General features: G+C 48.7%; 1 protein-coding gene across 3 annotated transcripts in view; it reads right to left on the bottom strand.

Annotated features, from left to right (window-relative positions):
- The window catches only part of ITCH (itchy E3 ubiquitin protein ligase), a 53,630-nt gene extending 46,268 nt beyond the window's left edge, over nt 1-7,362 (bottom strand). For 2 of the 3 annotated variants that reach the window (XM_050313610.1, XM_050313611.1), the window contains exons 1-2: nt 7,287-7,322; nt 841-964 (exon numbers count right to left, since the gene is read on the bottom strand). In XM_050313610.1, coding sequence (XP_050169567.1) covers nt 841-915 — 75 coding nt within the window. In that variant the 5' untranslated portion in view covers nt 916-964; nt 7,287-7,322. Of the gene's footprint in view, nt 1-840; nt 965-7,286 lie in introns of all 3 variants that reach the window. The other variant, XM_050313612.1, reaches the window with a different exon arrangement.
- Nucleotides 7,363-19,001: the final 11,639 nt, after the last annotated feature.

Raw genomic sequence — 19,001 nt, 5'->3', positions numbered from 1 at the left:
GTCCAGTAGCACTGATGAAGGTTCAGGGTGTAGGAGGTTCCTCCCTCTGTGGGTACAGCAGTGAAGAGAGCCCCAAACACACCCCCACTGCTCCCAAGAGCACAGATAAAAAGGCCCATGGAGCTTTCAGGAGAAATACACTGCCTACAAAAACTTGCTGAACAAATTGTCACTGTGGGTACCTGAGCAATAAACGAAATCAAAACAAAGTGCACAGCTCTGCAATCCAAGCTGGGAGGCTCATCAAAGAAGTGATGAATCATTCCCCGCTACCAGGGACGACTGTAACGTGCTGATGATCTGAAATCTCTCGAAAAAGAAAGCTCTGTGTCACCTGCTGCTCGTACCTGCTTGAGCAAAGGAGATGGTGTGAGGCACTTCCTGTTGATCAACTCTGGCACAGCTGTAAGAGCAAGGACTGACGTTCTCACAGGTTGTTACCAAGGCATAACTACACATACATTGCCCCATGAGAAAAATAAGTTGCTTCTCTGAGTATTCTTCAGCATCACAATCAAAGAAAGAGAACTGGAAATACAGTATTTGCAATAAAATAATATTCCTGTGTGTTAAATTCAATGGCAGCCAAAAATAAAAGCACCATTCTTTCCAACCTAAGTTATTTATCGCTCCAGAAAAGCACACAAATCCAAAAGACATAATGGAAATTGGAATTTCTGGGGGAAAAAAAGTACCGAGACTATTTAAGTCAACCCTGTGGTATCTGAAAGTCTGCTACAGGTCACTGTCTTTTCCAAAACTGCAAACTGCTGCAAGCAAAAACCTCGAGTTCCAGAGGAATCACCTTCACGTTTTCTAATTGCAACAGAAGTCCATTACCTGCTTCCCGGGAATCTTTTGCAAGTGACCAGATGGCAACATGAAATTACAGTCAGGAGTGCACAACACAACCATCCCAACCCTGCACAAGCTGACTGCCTGCTACATTCCAGCTCATGCCTCTCTGAAAAATAAAAGAGAAACAATAGGAAAAAGATGGCTTAGAACTGTACCACTATTTCAATATTCTCAACATTTCCCCTAATCTTGGTTTTGGTGGGGTTGCCCTAAAATTCCTTTGCCCTTTATCAGAAGGTAAAGTAGATTTTGGAAATCCTGGGTTACCCAATGTTTCCAACTGTACTACTAAATGAAATCCTTGAATGACAGTCTTTACATCCTACACCTTCTGTATGAAGAAATGACAGCTGCATATTAAAAAAAACCAAAACGAAACAAAGAACGGGACCATCTGCTAACAACAAACATGAACTGCACCCCTCAGTTCCAAGGGGTGCAGGAACTGGAAGTAGGGATGCAGGGATGCAACTGGAAGCCCACAGGTCTGGGAAAAAGTTTAGAAGTGGCTCCTAAACTAAAACTGAACCAAAAAAGTGAGCCAGAGGCCACTGCCCAAGTGGCAGCAGGGCAGCTGCTAACAGCCTGAGCTATCAGGGGGGTGCAGCACAACATCCTTCCAGATACAAACCCTGAGTCTAAACCATGGGAGGAGTTCTGACAATTTTTCTGCTAAATTTTGTTCACTTTATCTAGTTTGTGACACATTAGAACCTTCCTGTGTTTGATTAAAAGTCACGGAGGCAGAAATGCAAAATACAAAGTAGAAAGTTTATTATTTTAAAAAATAGGTAGTGAAATTTCAGGAAGCAAAGCAATCCCAGCTGTGACACAGGCTTTCTCTCAGAATAGATCCCATCCCTATCATTACTGTCTTCAAAGTCCCTCCTCTCTCACCCCCCACATCACCCACCCTTAACTGGGAATTTCATTTTGTTGGTGTCTCCTTCACTCAAAGGAAGAGTTCCCTGGGCAGCTCCCCAGCTTCAAAGTGAACAGGCATTAATCTGAAAGCATTTTCTCCTCTAATATCCCCCTCAGGACAGTATTATTTTGTTCATATCCCAGATGAAAGAATTTGCTTCAATGTTATTTTTTTGCTTTAATAACTCAAACTCTCACTAAGAGTACTTACTACCACAAGACTTGTAATTCTGAGAGTGGAAAGGAAAGGAACAATCTCATGATATGCCACACCTCACAGGGCTATGTTTAAAACCATGGAGAATATAAAATAAATAAACCACCAGCAATGTCAACAGGTCTCCACACAGAGCAAATCCACCTGGCCAAACCAGATTTCAGAGCAGGGGTTAAATACCCTGATCCAGTGGGTGCACAGAAGAACAATGAGAACACTGCTGCCTTGCCACAGCTTATTCATTGACCTGAACTAGATGTGGTTCAGGCAAATGTTTAATAAATGCAGCATTGCTCTAGAAATTGGCCATTTTAATATACAGCAAGTGCCATGTTTGCAGAAGGCAAAAAGGATTCTGTTATCTTAGTGACAAACTCAATCTGACATGCACAAAGGGAACGTGCCAATGACCTGCACAAGTACTGCCCATGGACTGTGAGTTTTCCTCTGTGTCTTTAGGTGATGAACACTTAAATGGAATTAGAAATGTTACACAAGGCCAGTGGTCCCCTGAAAACGCAGGTGACAGCTATTTAGTTATTACAGTTCAGTTTGGAAACTCTTCTAACACAGAGTGAGGTGGTCAGAGTGCTTTCCTAAACCTCCAGCACTTCCCTCCTCTTTCCTGTAGCCATCACACCCGTCATTCCCCTTCCAACAGCTGGAATAAGAAGCTGCTTTCAAGACTTCCTTATTGAGGACAACACACGCTCTGGGTCAATCCCAGACATTTAAGAACCAAAGCAGCTTTGTGATCTTTGAACTGGTATCTTCAACGCCCCTTCCAACCCAAACCATTGTGGGATCCTGATATAAAAAGCAAGTCGGTGTCACTCTGATACCTTTTCATCCTCTAAGCTCATGTCTTTTCTTTCAGTTTAGAAACCTTCACTTGCAGGGTTGCCCAGGAGGTCTCAACTTGAATAGAGAGGAAAGGCTGTTCAGGTAAAAACTGGTGAAAATATGCAGCACTTCCCCAGAGGATAGCAAGCCTGGTTAAAGATTAGGCCCAATTCACCTTCTGAACATGTTGATATACTGACCATCACATTTTTTATCTAGTCCCTGAAATTACATACTTACACACATGGACATGCAAGGTACACACCTCTACAAGAGGCGAGTCCTACCAAGAAAAGTTAACCCAAACGATCCAATAATGAGTTAATTCAGGCTCTGTCAAGCCAAAGCAAATAAACTTTAAAGATGAGGAACCCTTATACAGAAAAAACTCACTCCATCTGGTTGTTTTGCAAACAGATCAAAAGAGCAGCAGCTCATGGCACTGGAAGAGCAAAAAAATCAAGGTGTCAGGAAAGTACAAATGGAGTGTTCAGAGTTACAGAGTTAAGCCATTCAAGTGTTTATGAAACCAGCAGGAAAGAAATAACAATGTGGATATCTGAGCACTCTAAGAGTTAAGCAAGAGCAATGATTATTAACCATAATTGAAAAACAGCTAGCACTGGGGACTGGAGCAGGCACTAAGGATGGACACTGACCAAAAGCATGTTAACAATTAACACAAATCCACTCCTGTGTGTCTCAGTCCATCTCTTCAGCTTGCTCAGCAACAAGCCTTCCTTCACTTTGCCCATCGTACAGGACGAGCAGAGATAACAAGGGCAGAAAGTTATCAGTGACTTGCCCAGGCAGAGGTTCCACCCCAATCCCACGAAACCCAGAGAATCAGAGAGCCTGTTTTAGTTTTCAGTAAATGAACATGCTCCCAGTCACAAAAATTATATTCTTGATGGATGTTTCCCTGCAAATGGCTATCCATTTGATGAATTAATGAGTAAATCAGAACCAGGTTACAGGCCTGTCTTATCGTGTCTTCTTCTATTTCAGGAGCACTTGAAACTTTACCCGATCTTCCCTCTCCTTAGTAATAAACTTCAAAAAGATTACCAGCTAACACTTAGTATGTCTAAAGGGTACCCTTGACAAGAAGTTAGGTCTACAAAGAACAGAACAGAGAGCACATGAAGACTTTATAGAGGCTCACATTGATACATTCCCTTGAATCTCCAGCTCCCACATCACCACCTACCAAACCCAGACCCCAAGATCTGCACGTTTCAAGCAAAGGAAAGTCACTCAACTTTCACTTCTGGATCAGAACCAAGTTCCACACGATCAAACTTTACCAATCCCCCAGAAGAGAATGGGCCTTTTCTTGCTCAGCATTTGAGCCTGAGCTCCAAGTTCAGAATCAACGATGCAGATGCAAACATGGCAGTAGTTCTGTGCCTCTCCCAGCAGCAGAGTTGAGAATAGCTCAGGCAGGTGGGTGGAAGGCAGGAATTATCAGTTCTTAAGTGGAAGGACTGTAATGAAACTTATTAAAAAAAAAAAAGAACAGCAACATACTGCCAAGTATGAAAAAATTATTTGAATTACCAGTGCAACAAGATCTGGTATCATGTTTCTCAGAGCAGAGAACAAACCTGCTACGCTTTGGTACAGTAAAAGGAGAAATTCCAGGCATAACTCAAGAGCTGCTCACATGAAACAGGGCCTTGGTTTCCTTAAAATGCTTTTTCCCAGTTTGTTGCAATACTTTCATTTCTATTAAGTGTAATTTGCAATTCTTATGAAGAAAAAGATCAGTCCCTCAGCTCCAGAAACTCTGCACTAAGTAAAACCCAAACACCAGTCACTTACAGAAAATGCCCAAATCTCTCTTGCTTTATTCCTCAGAGGAGAGGGACAAAGAGCAACAACTGCCCTTCCCTCTCCAAAACTTGCCCAGAGAATTAGCTCAGGTAACAGTCCAACCAAGCCCAAGGACTGCCTAAAACCTTGAAAAATACTCAATTTACGAGACAGTAAAAAGCAAATAACTGGAAAAACAGAATCCTCCCAAGCTAAACTATAATCATGGCTTGTCTACTTCCTCCTCTGAGGCGAGCACACACTTCAAAGGGCTCCTGCAGCTGGGCAAAGTGCAGTCCCAGTGAGGAAGGGAGGCCAGCTCTGCCCTGGGTTCTGCACATGGATTCACTTTGCTCGGGTTTGAAGGCACAAAGCAGCTCCTGCAATCACATGCGAGCACAGCACGACAACAAAACTGGAACGTGGCATGAGCAGAACTGCACACCCAAGCAAAAGGGCTTCCAAATCAGCTCTACCAGTAACAGCACTCCCAGAAGCTTCACCGTTCCCATGCGCAGGGGTTGTTCCTTCTCTCTAACCCTGCAGGTTCCTTTCCTTGCTTTTAAGCAGAAATCAAATTGGTTTTGCTGTGTGAAAAGTACTTCAGTATGGCTGAACACATTTACCAGTTTAACAGCTTAAACTCAAAAAAGATGTTGATGCTATCACTGACTGATAATGCTGCTGAAAAACAGTAACTATGTCATATATTGTAAAACAGGAGACAATGAAACCTATTTTTCAAGCAGTCTAAGGCAAGCTCTCCTTGAAACAATGATTAATTCAAACCCTACAAGAGAATCATGCTACCTTACTACCTGTCTTCCTATGAGCTTATTTTCTTCCTACGAGTTTATATTCTGTAGTTAACTCCTGCAAACCATCTGAAATGCAGAAACAAAGAAACGTGATAACTTCACGTTTCAGGTCTGTTTCGCCACAGAAGGAACAGAACTTTAGGACGGGAGAGAAAACTGAGGGAAGAAAAAGAGGTGATGCTGCTTAACTAATAAATTCATATAAATAATCTTCTCTCAATCTCTCTTAAGCCCCAAAATAACTTTAATCTGTAAGAAGCTTTCAAAGTTAGCCCTCAGAAGTCTCAGTTATTTTCCACTGCAACATCATCTTTCACATGCACTGTATCAGCTCTTGTTTTAAAGACAAGAAAACCCAGTTTGGATCAGAATGCTACGTATTATTCCAATGATCACTTGGAGGTGAAAGCATTCAGTGTAATGATTAAATGTCACCTAAATCACAACTCAGAATGCACACTAGAGCCAGCTCAGATCTAAACAGTCGTAGTGAATAGGAATGTAACTAATTAAATTAGAACTGTTTTGGACCTCTGCTTCAAGAAGATAGAAAAGAATTTTTTTTTCTTTTTTTCAAAAAAGATTTTTTTTAAGCATTAAAATCCTCAGAACCAAAGACAGTTTGTAGGTCATGTTTTGTTCTTAAACGCCTGTGCCTTTTCTCAGGTAAATACAAGCAATAGCTGGATGTACTGTCTCTCTCTCCACACAGAATGTCCTCTTACAAACAGCAGCCCAGATCTCTCTCCTTTTCTCTTTGAAAAGGTCGAGTGGCAGGGTAGCAGAGACCCTGCTACCTTGACGATGACAAACTTACTAAAATAAGCAGTAATATACTGGGAAAGGAGAGCCTAAAATGTCCTGGTTTCTGAGTTCTTCAACTCTAAGCCAAAGAGGTAAGTTGTGCTGAAGCGTCAAGGGTAAAGGATGGCACACAACACACCCCCCAAACGCTACACCTGCCTCTCCCCGCACCACACACAGACCAGGAGCTCCTCTGCCTATTTAACACCACAAACCACAGCTATTAAAACAAGCTGAATCCTTGGATATCTGAGCAAATTGGCCAAACGCATCCTCAGACACTGCTTTCGTCCGTACACTACCGGCACACAAGGTCACAGCCAGCCTGTTCGGGAGCGGGAGGGTTAACAGCCAGAACTTGTCCGTGTTTCCAAAATAGAGCGGTGGCACCAGCGTTGCCATTCCGCCGTGTTTACAAGGGAGAACACGGCTCGGGATAAACCTCTGGCTGCAGCCGGGCTGTACTGCCGGGACACATTCCTGCCAGGCACGGCTGTGCCCGGCCGGCACGAAGGCACCGAGCCCCCGTGCCCTGGGAGGGAGCCCCGGCACGGGGGGACACACAGGCGGGGGAAGGCGGCTGTGCCGGCAGGGCTCGGAGGGCACAGCCCTGTGGGCAGCGATTCCCGGGAGGGCGAAGGTTCAGGGGCAGCTCCCGGCGGTACGAGCGGGACAGGCCGGGGGGTCCGGCCGGGCAGGGACGCGGCACGGCCGGGAACGGGACGGGGGCGCGGGCAGGAGCCCCCGGCACTGAGCGGGGAGGGGGCGGCGGGGCCGGGCAGCGCGGGGGTCGCGGGACCCGCGGGGAGGGACCGCGGCTGCCCTCGCCGCTGCCCCGGGCGGCGGGACCGCCCTCAGCGAGCCCCTCTCGGGGCGAGCGGCCCCTCCGCGCCCCGGCCCGCCCGCAGCGGCCCCGCGCTCCCCGTGTGTCCCCTCGCCGCCCGCTGGGGCCCGTGTCCCGTGTCCCCCCTCCCCGGCCCCCCGCGCTCCCGGCCCGCTCCGCTCACCGGCGCGGCCGCGGCTCCGCCGTCCCTCGCTCCAAGATGGCAGCGCGGCCCGCCCGGCCTCCCACAGGCACTTGGCTGAGGCGGCCGCCGCCTGCGCAGGCGCGGAGTCCCCCCCGCCGGCCCGCAGGGACTGCAGCTCCCGGCGGGCCCCGCGACGGGCGCCGCGCAGGCTCCATGCGGGCCGGGCGGGGTCGGGACAGCCCCGGGATCCATCGATAGCCGGGGGGTGTCCCGGGATCCATCGATAGCCAGGACGTGTCCCGGGATCCATCGATAGCCGGGGGGTGTCCCGGGATCCATCGATAGCCGGGGGGTGTCCCGGGATCCATCGATAGCCAGGGCGTGTCCCGGGATCCATCGATAGCCAGGACGTGTCCCGGGATCCATCGATAGCCGGGGGGTGTCCCGGGATCCATCGATAGCCAGGGCGTGTCCCGGGATCCATCGATAGCCGGGGGGTGTCCCGGGATCCACTGATATCCACGGCGTGTCCCAGGATCCATCGATAGCCAGGGCGTGTCCCGGGATCCATCGATAGCCGGGGGGTGTCCCGGGATCCATCGATAGCCGGGGCGTGTCCCGCGATCCATCGATATCCGGGGGGTGTCCCGGGATCCATCGATAGCCAGGGCGTGTCCCGGGATCCATCGATAGCCAGGGGTGTCCCGGGATCCATCGATATCCGGGGGGTGTCCTGGGATCCCTTGATGTCCAGGGTGTGTCCCGGGATCCATCGATAGTCAGGGGGTGTCCCGGGATCCATCGATGTCCGGGGGGTGTCCCGGGATCCACTGATGTCCAGGGAGTGTCCTGGGATCCACTGATGTCTAGGGGGTGTCCTGGGATCCACTCATATCAAGGGAGTGTCCCGGGATCCCTTGATGTCCAGGGGATGTCCTCGGCCAGGGAAGCTGTGGCTGCCCTTGGATCCCTGGAAGTGTCCCAGGCCAGGTTGGACGGGGCTGGGAGCAGCCTGGGCTCATGGAAGGTGTCCCTGCCCGTGGCAGGGGATGGGACTGGATGGGCTTTAAGGTCCCTTCCAGCCCAAAGCACTCTGTGATTTGTGACTCTAAATACACATACAGAGTATATATACATATAAATACATACATACATATATACACACACACCAGTAAAAATCATTGCTCATCAAAGCACCCCTGTGGGCTGGGCTGGCACAGGAACACCTTGAGGAACCCACGGCCATCCCTGGCACCAGAGCACTGCAGTGACAGCAAGGACTGGAATTCCCCCAGAGCACACAGGGGTGTCCTGGGTAACAGGAGGAGTTTCTGACTGCCAAGCAGCTGGAGCGTCCCTGATGGCAGTGAGGGCTTTAGGACACACAATGGAGGTTTTGCTGTTTATCCACTTCAGATACTTCAGCTATGGATAGTATTAAGCTTTTACGTGACACCTTTCTTGTTCTCAGTGTATTTTTTCCTGACCCAGAGGCATTTTTGCATAAGTGAATGCATAGAAATTAAAATACACCTCCTCTTGTGACAGTGAGGAATGAGAGAGTTTCAGTTTCCATGCACTGAAACCAGAGAAAAGACCGCTTAATTTTTGGAGAGTGGAAGAATATCCTCGATAATGGTTCAGGAATTATTACATTCTGTACAAGTGCAAAGCTTAGCATTTTCTTACAACTGGTAGGGATATGAAAATCCATTATGCCTTCCACACATAAGCTCCAGCAAGATCTCACAGCTACAGTTGTTTCTGCTGATGCAAGAAAACATCTCCAGTTTTTTCCCCCAACAGAACAACACAGGTCTCGATGCCAATCAACCATTCGTGGTTACAGTTGACCAAGGTCCATGTGCACATCACTTCCAGCACAGAAATCACTTGAATTTCAGCACAGAACAACGGGTGCTGCTCAGCCAGAGCCTGGGAGTATGGAAAAGTCAGGAGTGTGTGGCTTTGTCAGGGAGGTGCAAATCCCTGGGAAGCAGGTTTGGAGCAGAGGTTACAGAACAAACAACTTGAAGAGCTGGAATAAGTTCTTGAGGTGTTTTTTGGGTTTGGGTTTTTTTTGTGGTTTTTTTTTTTTTTTTTTCCCCTAGGGCTTTTCTATGCACCTTTAAGTCTTTATGTTCCTTTAGAAATATTTGACCATGTACAGTTCCAATAGTTAAAGATCTGTTCAAATTAACGACGATAAAAATTAACGGAGATTTCTGTCTCATGCATCACCTAAATAAACAGCTATCTCTCGTCCAGTGTTCTGATACCAATTCCTGCCCTGGACAGTGAGGCTCTGAGTGCAGCTGGAGTTCCACATCTGCACAGCTGGGCTTCCTTTCCACTGGATTTGTTGTCTCCCAGCAGAGGTGAGTAATACTCAGTGTCCCTTTTCAAGGACACCACATCAGTTGGCCTCTCTGGAATCATTTCCCCCCTCCTTTTTCCAATCAGCACTTCGGAAAAGTGCTTGCTGTTCAACCCCTGCAGCCCTAATGTCTTTGTTTTTCAGCTTCTGATGACTCCAGTCAAGTTCCACTGGCGCCATCTGCTCTTCAAAATTCATGAGAAAAAGAATGTATTCCAGGTGCACAGACTACTGAGCAGTCTGTGTTTGCCAGGACAAGGGGAACGTGGAGCAGTCCTCACATTCACACTGTTTCAGAGATCATTGTCCCTGGTAAAAATCATGACCTGTCAGTGAACTGGAACAACAAATAAATAATTAACATAGAATACGTGACAAACGAAATGAATATAATTGAGTGGCAGAAGAGCTTTGTGTTCAAAACTGTGCTTTGGGGAAAGGAGGAGAATACTTGATTATTTTCTTTTTTCCCTGTACTTTTTATAACTACAAGATACCCAGGCAGGGTAGAATTTTCTTGCTATTCCCTATCATAACTTTATTTTGATTAGTAAGAATCCCAACAGATTGGTGCAGTTTGCTACAGTTGTTCGGGATAATCTTGTACAAAGACTTTTTTTAGGAAAACTGTGAATGCTTTATAGGCTTTCAGATTTGCCAGGTGTGATATAGTCAGTCTGTGCTTCTGGGAGTTAATTTGTGAAAGACAGTATTTAATAATTTTCATAATATTGTGCCTGTCTTTCTCAGTCCAATCCAGACTGGTCACTGGGACAGAGATTGTTTCTTGTGGCAAAATATGTGCAGCATTTATTCTCACTTGGGCTGTTGTAAATAATAACAATAATATTCAAATCCCTAATGAAATCTTGTCCAGTTGTTACAGCCAGAACTGGCACATCAGTGGGTGCTGTTGGGACCTGACTGGGAAACCACTGAGGATAAGGGGCTGTGTGGAGAGTTGTATAAATCACTTCCATGTTTGAATCTTTCATGTGGTAACAAAAAAACAAACAAACCTGCAAGGTCTTTAAAATGTTGTGATTCTGATAGATTTTTGAGCAGAAGTCTGCAAATGGAGGTTGCTCTCTGATATCTCAAAGCTCTGGGCTCCCTCACCTGAAGGCCTGAGACAAGAGAAGCACTGAACACACTGGTTATTCCACTATTCCCAGAGTGTGGGATCCTCTCTCCTGAATTAGACCCTACCTTCATTCCTTCCCTTTTCCCCCCTCTCAGCCAACCCCACTGACCTCACACATGACAAAGCTCTTCTTTCCAACATCACGTGATTTCCTAAAGGTTGCCCAGCAAGTTGCTGTCAGAGTTGGAAACAGAACTGGGTTTCTTTCTCCTCGACAAGTGTTTAATGATTTCTATTTTATTTCTTTTAGTGAAGCACACAAAACTCCTGACAGAATCACATAAACACAAAACAATTTAGGTAGGAAGGAACCCACGGATGCCTCTAGGTCATGAACCACAACCAGCTTAGATAAGGTTGCACAGCTGAGAGACAAACACCTTCAAGGATGGAGATCCCACAGCCTCTTCACGCCCTGGTCAAGTGTTTGATGAGACCCATATATTGATTTTTTTCCCCCCACATGTATCTGTTTGGCATTTCACCAGCAGCATTTGTCTTTGCTGTGTTTCCTGAGGGGATTGTCCACCTTCACGTTGGACCTCAGTCCCTGTCACTGTATAATTGACAACATAAAGCTGGTCCTGGTGCTGAAGAGACCACAGTGACCGTCCTTCCACTGAGGCAGCTTTGGTAGAGTGGATGTTTCCCTGCTTTGGGACAGACACAGCCCCGAGCAAGGATCACACAATGACTGTGCAACAGCCATCAGGTGTCATCAGCACCCATTAGCTCCTAAGAGATTTTCAGTCTTTAACAAGTGGCTCAATGCTTCTGTCTGACTTCAGGCTGTGTAAAGTTGATGATTTAGAAACGCAGGAGTGTTTTGTTTTCACGTCATTTTTCTTTACTGCATGTCAAAGCCCTTTATAAATACTTTATAGTCTTATAGATAAGCCTTCTGGGGTGTTTTGTTTGCTGAGTAATTATTGCAGCAAGTGTTTTGTATTTTATAATCAGACTTCTTGTCCTGAAATTGTCATCCCTAAAAGGAGAAATTTTGTCGTGCTGCCTTGTTGTGAGAGTCTGAATTCATTGCTCCACTCATGAAGATAAGTGTAGTGTCAGAGTGCATCTATTTCTAATTGGCTTTAAATCAGAATTGATTCATTTGACTCAGGATTTAGAAAAATATCAGTGGGAAAAGATAAATTACTTCCTGTTATCTGCAGAAGGAATTAACGAACCCTTCAGGTCGGGGAGAAGCTATTATTATTTCCAAGTAATCGAATTAAAGGGTATAACAAAGACGTGTGGCTATTTAATTAAGTATCTGATTACTCAATTGCTCTACAGTGCATAATCAGAGGAGGGGGAGGGAGTGATTAGGTGTCTTGGGAACGGAAATGACACAACCAAGATATGTAGATGTTCTAAAGGAAGGAGAAGCTACTGAGAAAATTGTTCCTCTCTTCCTCACACAAAAGGCTGAAGGTTATTTTATTGCTGGGAGGGAAAAATACGATACCATAAATGTGCTGGGGAGTTTCCAGCAGAAAACGTGGCACGCTGGGGCTGGGAGAGGAGAAATAACCACGCAGGTCTTAACTGCTGGCTCTGTCCAGCTCTTGCCTCCACGGAGACCTCGGTGAGGCAGATGTGCAGGGTGCCACAGGCACCACTGGGATCCCAGTTACGGCTTTACCCTCTGGATGGTGCACCAAGGACTCACAAAGGATGGGAACACATGCTCAGTGTCAGTGTGAGTTGGGTGCCTGCTTTTGCCAGGCTCTCGGAGAAGAGTTTTTGATGTGGAGTTGTTGGTAGAGACAGCTCTTGTTTAGACCCAGGTTTGTTCCCGTTCCATCCTGATCACCTCCCTCATTTCAACAACTGTGAATTACGTACATCCAGAGGCTGACTCACCTCCTGGGTGGTTTGCCTCCTTGCAAATTGTTCTGGTATAAATCAGCTGGTGTTTCAGAGCAGAACAGATGCTGATAAAAAGCCATGCGGTGTCAAAACTAATACAACGGGAGGAGGAATGATTTAAATGCCTGAGCTTGATCCAAAGCTGGTTTCCATTCATAATTCTTTAAAAGCCATTATCAGCTTCAGGGGTCTGTGCCTTCTTTACCTTATGTAGCACCTCGTATAGGATACCTCGATGTCCTCCACTGCAAAGAAAACTCCACCCAAGCTATCAATCCTGTCGAGTGAGAGGTCAAGTTTCACTATGTTGGTCCCCTGGAGCTGCAGCATTGCCCTTGTGAACTCTGAACAAAACCTCTGCTCTTGGACTAGCAGTCCGGGCTCTGAACATCCCTGGCTGAGCAGTGATCTTGCTCATTTCCTTGATTTCTTTTCTCCAGCCTTTCTTACGCTCTGTGTGCAGGGAGTAACTGGGCACTGAACTGCAACCTCAGGGTGAGTAAGAGCAAGGTGCTGGAAGGTGGCTGTACCAGTCCCATCACATGCCATTAACATACCAGGGGCAGTGCTCATCATTTCCCAGAACGGATTAAGGGAGAATTTACTTGGTTAAACTCGCTCTGCGAGGCCCAGGGCTTGGTCCTCCGTTCATGCTATGCACATGTTTGCTGCAGCTGGAGAGGGAGGAGAAGATGATGCACTCCACTTACCACCAACCACAAGCCTGGGGCTCTCTGGGACTGACCCAGCCTCTTGTGTAACAGGCTGGCCCCAGGGTTCCTACAAGGAACAAAACCTGGTGTTTCTCCTCCTGTTGAGGGTACATGGGAAATAAGAGGCAAGATGTAATAAAATTAGTCCAGATTTCCCTTCACAATAGTTTATTTGTTATCTTCTGGTTATTGCTTCAGTTCCTGCCTGCACTGGGTGTACACAGTGCGTGATCACAAGTAAATGATTTCTAGTGCGCTTGCAACAAAAATAAAGTCTGCTTTTAACCCTTGGACTAACTGTCCTCCTCCCAAAAGGCACCAGGTCGATCATACGAAACGCTTATTTATGAGCGTTGCTCATCTTCATTGCCAGGGAAGCCAAACGAAGGCTTCCTCTGCCCTCTGTTGGGCAGCGGTGGGAAGGGATGGCATCGACAGCACCAGGACCTGGCAGACTGCAGGAGGAGACTTTTTGGAGGGCAGGGGAGGAAAAAGTCACCTGCATAAATCTGGAATGTGATGGATTTAATGTCACTGGGGCAAATGGTATAACCATCATAATGCAAATGCTTACTAGAGTAATATAAAGGTTACTGTGGGCTGAGACGGTATTCCTGAACTGGATCCCCAGTGGTGTCACTCTGTACAAGCAGATAGTGGGAAATCATGTTGTGAAGGACTTTGTGCAGACACATGAGGCAGTACATGGAATCACTAAGGCTGGAAAAGCACTCTAAGACCGTCGAGTCAAACCATTAACCCAGCACTGCCTCCACCACGAAACTGTGCCTGTCTCAGAGTCGATGCTTAAGGCAGCGAGTTCACCTGCGGCATGAGCTGTACCATGTTTGTGAGTCCTCTTGAGTGTGTGTCTGCTACCTGTAACACCACTAAATTCAAGCCAATTTAAGGCATGAACAACAGGGACTCTATCCAGCATTGGACCCCTGCTAAGCTGAGTTACTGTGACTCACCCCAGGAGCATGGGAAAAGGATGCTGCAACCTTCAGCTGCTGGCTGGGGCCCTCACAAGGTGAGGCTACAGAAAAACACTTTGCTTAGGAGACACCAGTGATGCACCATCAGTGTCTTCATTAGGCACCTTGTGACGTTTACCGTGGTATGATCTAACTGGAACATCGACTGCTGTGTGTGTCCCTCTGCACTGAATGGCTTGTGCTGTATGGCACAGCCAGCCTCCTCTTTCGTCTGCACCATTCACCAGGGGGCTTCTTCTGCACTCCTCACCAAGCAAAGTAAAACAACGTTGGTTTCTTAACCAGGGTCTCCTGAAGGCAATCTCTGCAGCACCCACAGCTCCCACACCCTGCACCCCCTCCAGGCCCTGCACCCATGGGGCCCATGGCACCCCGGCACCAGCACCCCAACACCAAAGCCCCCAGTCCCTCCCCACCACAGCCTGCACTGCCCACTCCACGAGTGCCCTGAGTGGGGGCCATGGGCAGTGCCCGCTGCCAGCAGCAGCAACCCGGGCAGGGCAAGGATCCCTCGCTGGGCTTTGGGCTCTCCAATGGCCCAGGGCAGTGCCATGGGGATGGGAACCCAGAGTGCTTGGAGCTTCAAAGCCTTCACCATCAGCCCCTCCAGCTCCAAAACCTTCTCCCCACATCCTGCCTCCAGCAATTCCCAAGGCTCTCATGCATGATATAGTAATTAGAGTTGGATCAGGGGTTGGACTTGATGATCTTGGAGGTCTTTTCCAACCCAATCTATTCTATGATTCTATGATTCTATGACCTTCAGGGCATCCCTTGGGATTTGGCCTCCCTGTGTCCTGCTCCCGGCTCTGGGCCCAGGAGTGCCTTTGGCTGCAGTAGGAAGGGCAGCAGGAGGTTTCCTGCCTGCTTTGGGGCAGCTGCAGGGGCTGCTCCTGTCACACCCCCTCTGTGCTGGGGACAGCTTTGCTCTTGGGGACACCGCTCTGCCCCAGCCCAGCAGCACCAGCAGTGCCCAGGGCCGGCACCTTCCCAAGGGGGACCCCTCTGTGCACAGGGACCCCCAGCCCGGGGGGGGCTGTGACAGCACCTGCATACAATGTAGTTACAGAAGGACAACACAATAAGAACACATTAAAAATCTAAACATAATTTATTTACATTATAGGAATCTTTATGAAAAAAATAATCTTCTTAAAAAAACAATAAACTTCTTTGTAAAAACAGGGATCTTATTAATGGAAAAATCTAACTTCTTTCTAAAAAAATTTTTATTTCTAAACTATAAACTCTTATTTTCAAAAAAACTCTCTAATATAAAGAACAATCTTCTTATTAAAAACATTCTTCTTATAAAACTACCTCACTATAAAATATATTTACAAAAAAAGAACAACAACATTTAAAACATATGTACAAGGTCGCCAGTTCTGTGCCCGGCGTGTTCATCAGTCCTGTAAGCAAAGCAAGGGCAGGGTCAGTGCAGTTGGGCCCTGCTGGGTGTTCCCTGTGCCCCCAGCCTGGCACTCGCTGGGCACAGCGGGACTCTGGCGCCAGGCCTGAGCCCGGCTGGGGATGGGAGCCGGGCCCCAGGCGCTGGGATGTGGTTTGTGTGGCCCAAAGCAGGCGCAGGGCAGGCCGGGGGTGGGGGTTGTGCCGCCAGAATGCAGGGCACGGGGCACCTCATCGACCTCCATCACATTCTCCACCACATCGTCCTCCATCTCCTCCTCAGACTCTTTCAAGTCCAATTCCATCTCCTCCTCTGTGCCCAACACGATGTCCACCTCCATGGCTTCCGCTATGTCTGTCTCAGTCTGCAGCAGGGAGCACAATCTCAGAGAGGGGTCCCTGTCCCACACCAACCCCACAGAGCTCCTGCACCTCCGGGGGGTGCCCAGCTCCATGGAATGGCACTGTACCTTCACTGGGAGGAGGCTGCACATCCTGCTGGGATTGATCAGAAGATCCAAAGTCAGGCAGATTCAGGACTGACGGATGTCGCAGGTAGCAAGTGGGGACACTCCACAGGGAGCAGGGTGAAGGGTCCTCTTCCAAAAATGTTGGTCAGGGCAGAGGGAGCGCTGGGAGCTGCTGACCCTTGGCTGGCAGCAGGGGAATGGCTGTGCTGTGCTCATCACCGGGCACTGGCAGTTCCACATGGAACACGGGCACAGCTCTGGCAGCTGGGATGTCACAGGAGTTGTGGGGCCAGTCCACAGAGTGGGATGGAGATCATGGCATGATGGAATCCTTGAATGCTTTGGCTTGGGTGGGACCCTAAAAGTCATCTTGTTCCAACCTGACCAACCTTCCACCAGACCTGGGTTCTCAGGGCTGTGTCCAACCTGGTCTTAAATGTTCCCAGGGATGGGGCATCCACAGCCTCTCTGCACAGCCCCTGCAGTGCTTCACAACCCTCTGTGCAAATAAACATCTTCCTTATATCAAACCTAATTGGTGTCCTTGAGTTGAAAACTATCCCCCCTTGTCCTCTCCCCACAGGCCCTGCTGAACACTCTGTCCCAGCTTTCCTTTGGGCCCCTTCAGCTCCTGCCCGGCCACACTGAGGCCTCCCTGGGGCCTTCTCCCTCCTCAGCAACCCCAACTCTGGCAGCCTTTCCTCAGGGCACAGGGGCTCCAGCCCTCGTAGCACCTCCAAGGGCTCCTCCCCACTCTCTCCAGCAGCTCCATGGCCTTCCTGTGCTCAGGACCCCAGAGCTGGAGTCCGGGATGAGCCCTGCAGGAGCTGCAGCTTCTTGGGGAACAGCAGGGAATGGTGGGTTATCCCTCGACAGCAACTGAACACACTCGATGATCCTTGTGGGTCCCTTCCAGCTCAGCGTATCCTATCCTATATCCTATATCCTATATCCTATATCCTATATCCTATATCCTATATCCTATATCCTATATCCTATATCCTATCCTATCCTATCCTATCCTATCCTATCCTATCCTATCCTATCCTATCCGATCCTATCCAATCCTATCCTATCATATCTGATCCGATTTGATCCAATCCGGTCCTGTCCGATCTGGTCCTGTCTGGTCCTGTCCAGTCCTGTCCTGTCCTGTCTGGTCCTGTCCTGTCCTGTTCTGTCCTATATCCTATCCAGACATGCCACTGCTTTGGGCACCTTTTCATTTACTGAACTCCTTGGGAAGGTTTCAGGTGTCTTGGTGCACCTGCAGCGCTCCTAATTTTAAACAAAAATCCTGTTTCATCCATGGGTACTGCCTGGACAGGTCTCCTCGTAGGACTTCTGTCTCTCTGCATAGACTGTTCAGTGTAGGACAGTCACTGAGCATCAGCTGCTGCTCAGGTGACAAATACTGAGATACTGAGCTTCATTTCCATGGAGGACTGGGAGCTGGGGTCTTGGGACAAACTCTGTGCTGAGACTTATTCCAAACTTTGCAAAATATATCAGTCTGAATTTCTGTGTCACTGTGAGGAAATCCTCACTTCTAAGCATTTCACAGATAAAAGGAGAGGTGTATGACAGCCTGGCTGAAAAGTTCATGCCAGTTTATGACTGGGGCTTGTGAAAAACCTATTGGAGATGTCAGAACAGGAGTGAATGTGTGCGTGACCCTCAGGCAAGGCCGAAGCAGGGCTCTGCCTCCTGCGTGTTCGGCGGGCATTGGCTGTGCCAGGGGGCCAGGACTGCAGCCCTGCCCGTGCCAGCCCTGCCCTGCACCTGCCAAAGCCACTGCAGGCTGGAGAGGGGAGCTGGGAGTCCAAGGTCCAGCTCACAGAGCGGCTCACGAGTCGGGCCCCAGCTCTGCCTGGTATCTCCCCAGAGCCTTCCCTGCCTCGCTGCTGGCTGGCTGAGCTGTACAGCGAGGGCTCCCTGTGCCCCAGGGTGACACCTCTGGGTTCCCTGAGGTCCCCCAGGGAACCCCCCCGGAAAGTGGGACAAGGAGCACTGCCTGCTCAGTGCCCACAGTGGCTCTGTGTCCGGTCCTGGCACCATCCTGAGCCCCACTGAGACCTCCTGTGGCTCCAGCCACAGAATCCCAGAGTCCCAGAACGGGTCAGGTTGGAAGGGACCACAGTGGGGCATCTGGTTCCTCCTGCCTGCTCCAGCAGGGTCATCCCAGAGCACATAACACAGGACTGTGCTCAGATGGATCTGGGATATCTCCAGTGAGGAAGACTCCACACCCTCTCTGGTCTCTGTTCAGTGCTTGGCCAGTGCACAGGAGAGAAATTCTTCCGTGGAACTTCCTGGGCATCAATTTCTGCCCGTGGCCTCTTGTGCTATTTCTGAGCCCCCCCCCGAGCAGAGCCTGGTCAATCCTCTGACCCCTCCCTACAGATATTTATATATTATTTATATATTTATTTATATATTTACTTTATTTTTATATATTTGATATATTTATTTATATATTTACTTATCTATTTATATGTTTATATATTTATATATTTGTATATTTATACAGAGGGTCCTGGCTTGGCCTGGCTCCGGTGGGTGGCAGCGGGTGCCAGAGCCTGCCCGGCCGTGGGGCTGGGGCTGCGGCCCTACTGGGGGTGCACGTTCCGGGGACAGGACAGGGCAGATTGTGGGGTTGGGGAACCCTCCGGGGCCGTGACCGGGACCGTTTCAGAGTGCGGCCCGTGCCGGGGTAGGCGGGCCCGCGGCCCGGAGGAAGCGCGGCCCAGCCCCGCCTCACGCAGGCGGT

The sequence above is a fragment of the Myiozetetes cayanensis genome, unplaced genomic scaffold, assembly GCF_022539395.1.
Source record: "Myiozetetes cayanensis isolate MyiCay16 unplaced genomic scaffold, myiCay2020 scf19, whole genome shotgun sequence".
NCBI lineage: Eukaryota > Metazoa > Chordata > Aves > Passeriformes > Tyrannidae > Myiozetetes > Myiozetetes cayanensis.
Note: the sequence above shows the minus strand (reverse complement) of the source record. Positions and strands in the feature narration are given on the sequence as shown.